This window comes from Marmota monax, unplaced genomic scaffold (genome assembly GCF_021218885.2).
Source record: "Marmota monax isolate L192 unplaced genomic scaffold, Marmota_monax_Labrador192_F-V1.1 WCK01_AAM20220418_F8-fsc00019, whole genome shotgun sequence".
NCBI lineage: Eukaryota > Metazoa > Chordata > Mammalia > Rodentia > Sciuridae > Marmota > Marmota monax.
In genome coordinates, this window is record NW_026695242.1 from 18,162,864 (window position 1) to 18,175,308 (window position 12,445).

At 37.4% G+C, this 12,445-nt stretch overlaps 1 protein-coding gene across 1 annotated transcript; it reads left to right on the plus strand.

Moving 5' to 3' along the window:
- Positions 1–598: 598 nt before the first annotated feature.
- On the plus strand, positions 599–11,891 carry LOC124075939 (myoregulin). Its single transcript, XM_046419588.1, has 3 exons — positions 599–702; positions 10,844–10,967; positions 11,676–11,891. Exon 3 carries the CDS (start codon positions 11,696–11,698, stop codon positions 11,834–11,836), a length of 141 nt encoding a protein of 46 aa, XP_046275544.1. The 5' UTR covers positions 599–702; positions 10,844–10,967; positions 11,676–11,695; the 3' UTR covers positions 11,837–11,891.
- The last annotated feature ends 554 nt before the right edge of the window (positions 11,892–12,445 follow it).

Below are 12,445 nucleotides of genomic sequence, written 5' to 3' on the forward strand. Positions count from 1 at the left end.
TTGGAATATAGGTTTTCAAAAGAAGAGAGTCACTGCAGATCAGATGCCAGGTCATGACTCTCACTCCTGTTTCTACCACGTCAGTTTTGCAGGTTTCCTGTTATGAATGGCACCAACCCCAGGTCCACTTCCCTCATCCCTCACATAACTATATTTTTCCAGGAATAATTTAAGGATCCTGGAGGAAAGGAGACTAATGAGATAAGAGGTAAACAAACTTTAAAAAAGTGATAATGTACATTTGAAAATCCATTTGTGGATATATTTTGAAAACAGGAGAGTCAAAATAAATAAAGCAGAATGTATACATTTAAAAATATATTCAGTTATCTACAGAAAAGGAGTGATCAGCAGTATAACCATTGTGTTTTCAATATGAAGGGTATTTTTGTAGGTTGGCTGTGGAACTCAGAGCACTTAACATCAGGGCCTATTGATCATGGAGAAGCTGATTCCCTCCTGGTGGCTTATTTGAGCTGCTGTATGGGATATTTTTGCCATAATTTATTCCACCTGTGTCTGTCAATTCCTTTCCACTTGCCTCCTCCATGACATTCTGGCTCATGTTTCTTCATAAAGCTCTAAGCCAGTTATTAATAACAGCCCAGTGAGCTCCTGATCCACTAACAGCATATGGTGTTTTTCACCAGAAAGAGAGATCATTCCTTTGACTTTGGACTTTGCTTATTGAACCCCTGAACTGTAAGTGCTGGATTTTTGTTTTGTTGTTTTTTTAACTATAGCATTTTAAGATATTGGTGTAGGAGGAAATTTAAGGGGGACTCTTGTTCGATTCTGGTATAGAAGGAGAATATAGTAGGTTAAGATTCACAAAGCCCCTTTCCATTTCCTGCATTTCAACACCTCTGCAAGTTTTATAGGGTGGACTATGAGAAATATTAATTAATTAGAATCCCATGCCTTTCATTTCCTTTCTGGCTAAATAAAAGCAGGAAGAGAAGCAAGGGATTAATGATACTGTATATAAATTATTTGACTAAGCCCTGTGGCAGGCCTGGTAAACTTTGACAGTGATGTCAAAGATTAGTTTCACATTTGAAAGTAACACGGGGGAGTTGGATGGGAGACATGGGCCCTTGTGTGTTCCACATTCCATGTTTGGGTGAGAGAGGGTGCTGTCTTGTTACTTCCTTGCTTTTTAGCCAAAGGCTTTGTGTCTGCAGTCTTTTTTTTTTTTTTTTTTTTTTTATAACCACTGTTTTTGAGAGTCTTGCAAAGCAGGTCACTGTGCTTACTTTCTGGAAAAGGAGGGTCCTGAAGTCCAGAAAGACAGACACCTTGCTTGCTCCTTGTGAGCAGAGCTGAAACCTGACACTGCAGTCCTTCTGCAGGACCACAGACTAGCATAGCTTTCTACTTTGCTTATATATGTTCAGTCCCTAAACATGTGCCTCAGGCTTCCTGACAGAATGTGCAAGGGAGGCATTATAATGACTTGGAAAGGGGCAGATATGTACACCCGGTGTGGAATCCTGGTTTGGACCACTTACAAGTTGTGCAATGGCAAGCAGGAATTCAACCACCCTGAGCTTCAGTTTCTTCCTTTGTGAAATGGGAACCATAACTTGTTTTACTGGGCTTTCCAGTTTATTCATGATGTACATAATAGCCAAGTATAGTGACAACTATCTTACAGTTATTTATAGAATTCTCCTTCAAAATTTTCTTAAATCTTCCTAATCATCTCTCATTTGTTTCAAATTTAGACCCAGAGCCTCCAAATATAGCCTCTAATGGGAAACATTAATCTAGAGTATAGAGACAATATTAAACGTTCACTGTTTTTAATATCTTCATTTTTAGGATGGTATAAGCCTGTGAATGCAGAGAATGGATGGATAGAAGTAGGGTATTAGCAGCTCAGGACAATAAGTCTACAGTTACAATCAATGTTGATGGGAAGCTCCAGAAACTGTTCAGAGCTTAAGCTATTGCTTTTTATAAACCTACCTGACTGTTATAATCATCATTCCAAATTTTTCTTTTGGCTACTATTCTTCTAAAGTTCTATATTACCTCCTTGCCACATTTGATTCCATTCTGTGTCTGTCTACAACAGAAAGGAAAGTCGTCTCTGAGGGGCAAGCTTCCCACAGGTTACTCTGTGGAGTAGTATCAGGAGATACTATAAGATCTGTGTTTTCTTCTATAAAGTTTCATTCTGCAAAAGATGCACTTAAGTCCTACTGGATGAAACATACAGAGCTAGGCCAGGAAGTGGCTCATAAGCCTTTTAATATGGAGAAAGAAGCCATTTTGTGAATAGCTTTGGTAAGAGCCAGAATGGACTTGCTCTGATTCAGTGCTTTTCAGAGCCTCTCCTTGAGTGTCATCTTCCAAGTAATGACTTCGTAAGGCATAGAAGAAAGACATCTTGATGTCACATCTCTCCCCTTTCCCCCACCATGAAAGGAAAAAAAAATGATCCAGCACCCACTTTGTTGGAAGCCCTGTGCTAAATGCTGGAAAGATCACTTCTTTTCTAAAGGAGGTCACAGTCTTTAACTGAAACTTGAAATCGTGCTCTTCTATTTACTATCTACTTTCTCAGCTGAGCTTGACTCAACATGAAATCCAGCTGGTTTCAGGAATCACTTCTGCACCCAGAAAACATTAAGAGAAAATGCAGCAGTGAATCTCTGCAGAGGTGTGTGTGGGGCATGCCCAGTATGCAGTTAAAGAGGTTTTGCCAAATGATCTTGAGAACTTAAACAAGTTCAGAGATCCTGTACTCTCTGTTCCTTGACCCCAAACCAGGGAGGACACTTCTTTGGATAGCTGAGTTCTGCAGATGAAAAACCCCACCAGTTAACATATAACCCCCTCATTCCTTTTTCTGTTTCTTCATATTCTTCATATCTCTTTAAAAAAAAAATATATATATATATATATATATATATATATGTGTGTGTGTGTGTGTGTATACATATATATGTACACACACAGACACACACACACACACACACATATATATATATATATATATATATGTTATAGATGGACACAATATCTTTCTTTTTTTCTTTATTTTTATGTGGTGCTGAGGATCAAACATAGTGCCTCATCTGTGCAAGGCAAGCACTCTACCACTGAGCCCCAGCCCCAGCCCTCTTCATACCCCTTAAAGGACAGCTTTGATTAGTGCCTCTCTGTTGGGGCTCTGGATGCAAACACATCTCCATCCAAATCCTTGGTCACCTCTTGCTAAATGTGTGATAGCACATTTGGATGGATTGTCTAGTTCTCTGGGCTTGGGTCTTTTGACTAAGAGAGCAGTGGTATTAATATTCCACTTCATAAAGTTTTATGAGATGGAAGTCAAAGTGTGGGTGGGCTTAACTTTATTTTTGAATTAAGTCCTTTCAGATCATGTAAGACAGATGTTATTATCTCTTATTCTCCAGATGCAGTTAAGTGCCTTGTCCAAGGCTGCAAAGCTAACAGCGCCAGAGCCAGGATCTAAAACCATTCTATATGGCTCCAAAATCTACATTATCTTGTAATCCCATCTGTGACAAATCACATGTGTTTTAGTCATCTTTTTCATCACTGTGACCAAAAGACCTGATAGCAACAGCAGAGAGGAGGCAAAGTTTATTTTGGTTCATGGTTTCAGAGTTTCAGTCCACAGTCAGCTTAATCCATAATTCTTGGCCTGGATGGGGCAGAACATCTTGGTAGAAGGCTGTGACAAAGAAAAGCAGCTCAGGACTTGACAACCAAGAAGCAGAAAGATGCTTTCTAAAGTCAAAACATATACCCCAAAATGTCAAGACCAACTTCCTCTAGCTTCACACTCACCTGCCTAGAGTTACCGCCCAGTTAATCTATATCAGTGGATTAATGCACTGATTAGGGTATACATCCCATAAATTTATAATTTACTAATTAACCTTCTTTCATTATAGCACACATGAGATTTGGGGGTGGGGATACCAAATATCTAAACCATAACAATAGGTTTTTGTTTTCAGCCAAAATTTACTTTGTCAAGTGCTTTACCTTTAGATGTTGACCTGTTTCACTTGAGATTTACTTTATTCTGGCCTTTCTGGTCTTACATTAGCCTGAATCAATGATGTTGGAAGATGGAGAAGGCAGTCTTTACAAATAGCCAAGTCTGATGAAACACAGAATCTAATTTATCATGAATATCAAAAAAATTGCTAATGTTGCTCTCTGTGACCTGGGACAAGCCTACATCTCTGGGCCTCATTTGGCAAATGAGAAGTTTATGCAAGATCAAATGTCATTCCTGGTACCAACATTTCTTTATTAATTCAAACCTTTTACAACTATTGTTTCTCTTAGTTAGAGGAAAATCACCTTGAAATCATGTTGTAATCTGGAAAAAAAGTACAACGATCAGGGTTGCAATCATTTAAAATCCATAACTTTTTTGTTTATTCTTATACAAGCTTTCTCATATAAGGCTTATGTCAGTGATAAGTCAATTTTCAGATATGTGGTAGAATTTCCTTTCTGATATAATTCAGCTTTGGGAAGATGTAATGGCACCTTGATTAGTTCAGAAAATAAAACTTGAACTAAATGTCAGAAACTAATAAGACACTCAGAATCCATTTACCATTAAATATGCACATTTTTCAATGAACTCCTTACTCACATGAATTTGAGGAGCTTAATGAGAGAACATCTTCCTTATGCCATAGGAGCAGTGGCCATCCCAGAAGGACACTCTTGTCCTGGAACCCTGCAGGTCCTCTGCCACATTGTTGTTCCCTTCCAAAAACTTGACTTAGTTCCCTAATTCCAAGCAAAAACAAGAAAAGCAACAGCATTGATTTAACTTTCATTTGATTTCTCATGTTTCAAGAAGACAATTTTATTAAGCATAATCTTTATGGGAAAGGAGACATTTTCCAAATGGAAATAAGATGAAAGCACTCAACATTGGGGTTTTATTTTTTTTAAATTATTTTCTGGATAATTATTTTAAATATCTATATCTGTATATAATGTTTTTCTTACTGTGACTGTCATTTGAAAGAAATGAACTTTCAGTTTTCCATAAAATCTTCTACCTGAAGTGCAGCTCTTAAGTTGATACTTGTTGAAAAATAATTATTGCCAGAGACTCTGAAGTATTAGGATTCAGGAGAGACAAGGCTGTCCCCAACTTCTAGAAAGACAGCAACTGTCCATGGCATTGTGAGTAGCAATGGATAGAACACAGTGTAGTGACTGGTCATTTGTTATAGAAAATTGGGAAATAAATACTGAGGTGGTCAGAATGGATCCTGGAGGAGGTAACATTGAGTCTGAAAAGATGAGAAGTTTGACAGATCTGTGTGTTTAGCTGCTAAAAAAGCCTGAGAATAATTCATTTAAGGGGTACAGTTTAGCAGGCAACATGCTAAAGTATAATTAATAATAGTAATTATCATTGTTTATTTACTTTCTAGGCACAAATATTATTTAATTCTCCCACTATCCTATGAAATAGGACATTTTACCATCTTCAATTAATAGAAGTTCTGAGTACAGTTAATATAACTTGCTCAAGGTCTCATGATAAGTGGCAGACCTGAGACCTAAACCTTAGTCTGATTCCAGAGTTTTACTCAACCATCAGGAACTTTGAGCATTCTTCTTGTGTCTACTTAATTTTAAGAGGTTAAGGGGAGAAGTTTTTCAGGTAAAAGATTACCAGTGATTAGAAACAAGAGCAAAAACATCATATTAGTAATAAACAAGAATGAATTAGGTAATAAAAATAGACAATAAGAAACTGTTCTTTTAGCTAAACTTGTTGCTAGACAGTGATCTTGTAGTTGTGGTCTAGGGAATGTCCCATGGACAAAAGGCAGATTGTTTTCATAAGAATAAATTAACAGCTCACTGCTAATTGAAAAACCTCTGAGCCCAGAGTGGTCACTGAGGATCCATCAATTGTTCAACAAGTATTTCATATTTATAGAAAGTAGCCAGGATCAAAGAAGGAGCATGGCTATTAATGATTATATGGATAGTTCCTTTCCAGTATGATCAATTACCATTGCATTACAGTTTCTTTCCAAAGTAACCTCATTTGAAAACATTAATTAATCAGTAGAGTTAAAAGAGATTGACATCTTCAGGCTAGAGTCCTAGGTAGTATCTGGACTCCAGCACAGAATACTGGCAGCTTTGGGTGGGCTACTCAGTGTCTTTCATCTCCCAGTAGTACATAATCAGTGCTTTAGTCAGCTTTTTTTCACTGTGATCAAAAGATCTGAACAGAACAACTTAGAAGAGAGAATGTTTATTTGGAGCTCATGATTTCAGAGGTCTGTCTGAAAATATAGAGAACCAACTCCATTATTTTGGGCCCAAGAATAGGCAGAGCATCATGGAGGAAGGGTGTGGCAGAGGAAAGCAGCTCAAGTCACCAGGAAGCAGAGAGACTACTCTGCTCAACAAGGTCAAAATATAAACTCCTCCTCCAGCCACACCCCATCCGCTTAGTTACTACCCAGTTAATCCATTCAAGTGGCTTAGAGCAATGATTAGGTTAAGGCTCCCACAACCAGATCATTTCCCCTCTGAACTTGAATTGTCTCACACATGAGCTTTTGGGGGCACCTCCCATCTAAACCAAAATAATCAGGGACCAGCACATAGTAGTCCCTGAAAAAACAGAAGTTATCATAATTAAGTGACCTATTAAGAAAAAATGGACAGATATCAATAGTTTCACTTTTCTACATGTGTCTCTAGGGAACTTCCATGAATATTATCTTAACTGTTAGATATTGATGGAAACAGGAGTAGGTTTAGAAAATTCTTGTCAAAAAAAGAAAATATTTTTGAAATGTAACTCATACTGTTAAGATTATAAAGTTGAATCCAATGAAAAGTATTTTTCTTTTGATTATAATACAGACTTTGCAAAGTATGTTCTGTTCTTTGTCTTGACCAAAAGTTCACATCTAATAAAGGGAAGTAGTAAGGGTTGAAGGAAATTGAGAAAAGGGAACTAGTAATACATTTTTATGATAGATGGTTTACATTATTGTTTGTTTTGTTTTGTTTTGCCCCCAGAAGATCAAGCTATTTAGGAAATTCACTCGTAATGTAATCCCCAAGAATTGGGATTGATTTGGGAAACTTTTTAATATGAAAATAATAAGATAAAAAAGCTTACAAAGGCAAGGGCCAGCAAGATGGTGGCGAGTGAAGAACAGGGAATACCATGAAGTCCAGCTCCTAGAAACCAAGAGTTATTGCTATTCTCCACTTGTCTAATATACTGTGTGAGATGTCACTACTCAGCTGTCCAATCAATAATGAACAGGTCAATTTGAATTAGATTATTTGAACCTAAATCTTGATAGAGTCAAGAAAAAAGTAAAGAAAAATTTTAAAAACTAGATGAGAGATTACCCATTTTACTTTCAATATGACATTTTATAAAATGATGAACAGGGCCAAGGTTGGTGGCATTCCCTGTAATCTCTGCTATTCTAGAAACTAAAGCAGGAAGATTGCAAGTCCAAGGCCATCTTTGGGAATTTAGGGAGACCCTGTCTCAAAATAAAAAATAAAAAGAACTGGGGTTATAGTTCAGTGGTGAAATGTCCCTGGGTTCAACCCTCATCGTCTAAATAAATAAATAAATAAAATAATAAAGTGACTCCCATGTGGTCTTAGGAAACAAGAAAAAGAAAGGGAGACACATTCAAATGGGAGGGGAAATTGTGATCATACAAAGTTTCAATATAAATTTGCATAAAAATATGCTTGACCCCTAATAACTTAGGGTGTCATGACTGAAATTGAAAGTCATGTCATTTAGCTGTATTTATTTATCTATTTATTCACCTATCTATCGATCTATTTATTTCTATTTTTTGGTACTGAAGATTGAACCCAGGTCCTTCAATATAAGTGCTCTAAGACTGAGCTACACCCAGATATCTTTTTAGTTTATTTTGAGACAATGTTTCCCTCGGTTGCCTAGGATGGCCTGGAATTTGTTATCCTCCTGCATCAGCCTCTTGAGTAGCTGGGATTATAAGTGTGGGCCACTCAGATATAATGTTAAAATTCTACATTCAAGATAAAACCAAAGCCTGGAAAGATTCACACTTAATATGTTCCAGCATAGTTTTTACAGTATCATTGTCCCTCCAAGTGATGATTATTATCAAATAAAATCATGGAGATACTACTTAGAAAATACTAAATGACTGGGCATGATGGCACATGACTGGAATACCAGCGGCTCAGGAGGCTGAGGCAGGAGGATCTCGAGTTCAAGGACAGCCTCAAAAAAGCAAGGTGCTAAGCAACCTAGTGAGACCCTGTCTCCCTCTAAATAAAATACAGAATAGGGTTGGAGATGTGGCTCAGTGGTCAACTGCCTCTGAGTTCAATCCCTGGTATCCCCCCAAAAAAGAAAATATTAAGTAATTAAATATGATTACAACTCATGCTTTAGCCAGTTATTAAACCCCTAGATTTTAAAAGCTGTAAGAATTAATATAAATCAAAGTATTGTGATGATCATAATTTTAATCCTCAGTAAAACCAGTGTGTGTTAAAAAGACTTTGTAATGATATAAACTTGTGTCTTCCAGTGATTTCAATCTAGAAACAAGGGGAAAAACGAAACAGGAACTAGCCAGGTTCCTGTTCGTCATGAACATTTTGAGCAAGATAGGAATGTGTCCTTTAGTGAAAGAGATTTGTGTTGTTGAGCACACAAATTACACATTTTCATTAAACTGCTCCATTGATAAATATAATTTTCCTTGGATTCACGTTTGTTGTATTTGGCTTGACAAAAGTACAATCAGAATAAATTACTTTTAAATAGATGAACAGGAAAAAAGACTACTTTCTGTAGTTTCTGGTATTATAGAGACAACTACTTCCTAAATGAAATGGTATGAAAAATAGAAACAGGGTCACCCATACTCCTCCTTCCAAGCTTAACTACTATGACTACTACTGACATTTGTATATATTTCTCTCATCTTTTTAAAATATTTCTATTACCAGGTGTAAAATACATACAGAAGAGCACAGAAAACTTCTATATACAGTTTAACAAATAGTTAAAAAACTGTTTGCCAGTGTAAACACCACCCAGGACAAGAAATGAAACATTGCTGATATCTCCTGTCTGTCCATTTCTGTTTTAGTTTTTTTTGTTTGTTTGTTTTATTTTGTTTTTTTGCTGCTGTGACTAAAAGACCTGGCAAGAAAAATTTTAGCAGAGGGAAAGTTTATCTGGGGGCTCATAATTTCAATCTCAGTCCCTACACAGATGGCTCCATTCCTCAGGAATTGAGGTGAGGTAGAACATCAGGCGGAAGAGTGTGGCAGATAGAAGCAGCTCACATGATGATTACGAAGCAGGGGTGGGGGGTGGAGAGAGAGAGAGAGAGACAGAGAGAGAGAGAGAGAGAGAGACAGAGACAGAGACAGAGACAGGGACTGATTGACTCTACTCACTAGATACAAAATATATACCTGTTATGGTTTGGATGTGAGGTGTCAGATGTTCACATGTCAGAAAATGCAAGAAGGTTCAGAGGAGAAATGATTGGTTTGTGAGAGTCTTAACCCAATCAGTGAATTAACCCCCTAATAGGGATTAACTGAGCTGTAACTGAAGTGGTAGGGTGTGGCTGGAGGAGGTGGGAGTTGGGAGCATGGCTTTGGGGGTATATATTTATATTTGACAGTGGAGGCCTCGCTCTCTCTGCTTCCCGATTGTCATGTAAGCTGCTTCCCTCCACCATGCTCTTCCACCATGATGTTTAGTCTTACCTCCAGCCCTAAGGAATGGAGCCTACCTTTTATGGAATAAGACCTCTGAAACTGTGAGCCCTCAAATAAACGCTTCCTCCTTTAAATTTGTTCTGGTCAGGTTCTTTAGTCACAGCAGCAAAAGAGCTGACTCAAGCAATACCCCAAAGCCAAGTTCCCCAGTGCCCCACCTCCTCCAGCCATGCCCTACCCACCTTCAGTTGCCAGTCAGTTAATCCTGCCAGAGGATTAATTCATTGATTGGGTTAAGATTCTCCTAACCCAATCATTTTACCTCTGAGCCTTCTTGCATTGTCTCACACATGAGCTTTTGGGGGACACCTCCCACCCAAACCATAACACTTTTCTTGCCTTCACTTAGGTGCCATGCCCTGAGCTGGTATTCATGAATGTTGTACAAAATCTTTTATTTATCTATTTATCTCTTTTTTCTTTCTTTCCTTTCTGGTACCAGGGATTGAAGTCGGGGACACTCAACCACTAAGCCACATCTCCAGACCTTTTGTGTGTTTTATTTAGAGACAAGGTCTCAGTGAGTTGCTTAGGGCCTCACTAAATTGCTGAGACTGGCTTTGAACTCTAGGTCCTCCCGCCTCACCCTCCCGAGCTGCTGGGATTACAGGTGTGCACAGCCACAAAATCTTACAATATTTAAAAATCAAACATGTAATATGATGAGTCACTCTCCTACAAAGAGAAGTTTTTGTTTTGTTTTGCTTTTGGTGTTGTTTTGCCATGAAGATATTGAAGCATTTGTTTTAAAATATTTATTAGAGGATTTTTCCTTTAAAAATTGTGAATGTTTGCCCTGCCAGGAAAACCCTGGAATTCAGCTGAATCCTTCTGTTAAATGTTCAGGGTTTAGATATACAGTTCTCTGATCAAATAAAAAGAATATTTCACATTTTCCAAAGCCCACTCTTCAACATCTCCTTCTTGTCTACTTGTCTAATTTCAGAGTTTCTGCAGGCAGGTTCCCCACCCCTCCACTACCTCCACTACCTCAAGGTCCAATTAAACCTTTTAATGTGCTTTGACACAGGAACCAAGGTTGCTAGGAGACCACCTGTGCTGAATGTACTTGGCCTAGCAAGAGCAGACTGAGGGAGAAAAAAACAAAAACAAATAAGGAGCTCCTTACCTACTACTACCTGGGATTGATTCAGGTGAGTTCAATTCAGAGATGTGGAGGAAATAAAACATTTGATGTCCCATTCAGTGACCAAAACATGAGGAAGGAGTTTGAGGAAAAGTCAAGGAAGGAAAGGCTTTTTGCTATTGTTTTTAATTCTGGGCTGGCGGTGTGGCTCAGTGGTAGAGCACTTGCCTAGCATGTGTGAGGCACTGGGTTTGATCCCAAACATTGGGGGGGGAATATATACATACATACATACACACACACACACATACACATACACACACACACACCACACACACACACCACACACTTATATATATAGTCATTACCTACCTTTCCCTATGCCTTCAAATCCTCATTTCCTAGTAATAACAACTGAACAGGTTAGAGGAATGGCAACTTCATGAATGCCAATAAAATTATCAAGTGATCAATGACTGAAGATCTTTCATAAGTAAACTGCTAATGATGTGAAAAGAGCTATTTCTCTTCCTTAGAATGAAAGGAAGTTTAGCATTTGGCATATAGACCAACCCGTGATGGCCATGACATAGAATGGTGAATGTGAGTTGGGAAAAAATATTTTAGTTTATGTTTGGTTACAAATAGGTACGAAGTATTCCATAGAAGATGTATCTTCATCACTGAATTTTAATAACGTAAATATTAGGTTGAGTGGAAAGAATCTGGATTATAAATGGGTTCACTGTGGATGCTTTTTCCTTTTTTCCCCTAGGGAGCAGAAATATTCTGAATATGACTGGAAAAAGCTGGATATTAATTTCTACTACTGCCCCCCAAAGTCTGGAAGATGAAATTGTGGGAAGACTTCTAAAAATTTTGTTTGTTTTATTTGTTGACCTAATGTCTATTATGTATGTTGTTATAACTTCTTAGAAAACTGACTTCACATGTGCATTTCAAATTAAATTCCAGTGAGTAAAAATTTGTACTTAAATATGTTGAGTGATTTTAATTTGATGACATCACCAATTCATTCTAGAAGCCAACAGAACATTACAATAAAAACAGCATTGTGCATTCTTCAGTACTTCATGGTTTATAAATAAAGTTCACAAAAATTGAAGTGGTAGTCTCCCCCCCAAAAAAACCCCAACACTACTGAATTTTAAAACTGCTCAATTCTTAAACATTGTTATTTGTTGTATTGACTAAAATTTGTAGGTGAAATTATAAGTGAAGTTATTTTTTTAAGGATCTAGGCCCATGTGAAATTTTATGTTATTCTATTTTAACACACCACACCTAATGTCTCAGAAGCACAATCTTTACATACAAAATAGCATTAGTTTATACCCATTTTCCTACAGACCTGTTTTATTAGTTTATAGGTACATTGCTTTTCTTAACCTTGAGCAATTAAATGAGAAGTATATTTCTACCAACAATGACATAAGAGTTAGGAATGGAAATATTTAAACAGATTCTTTTAGTAAAACAGTATTTATAAGAAAAGAGGGGAAATAGGGGATAGCCTGTGTTAGT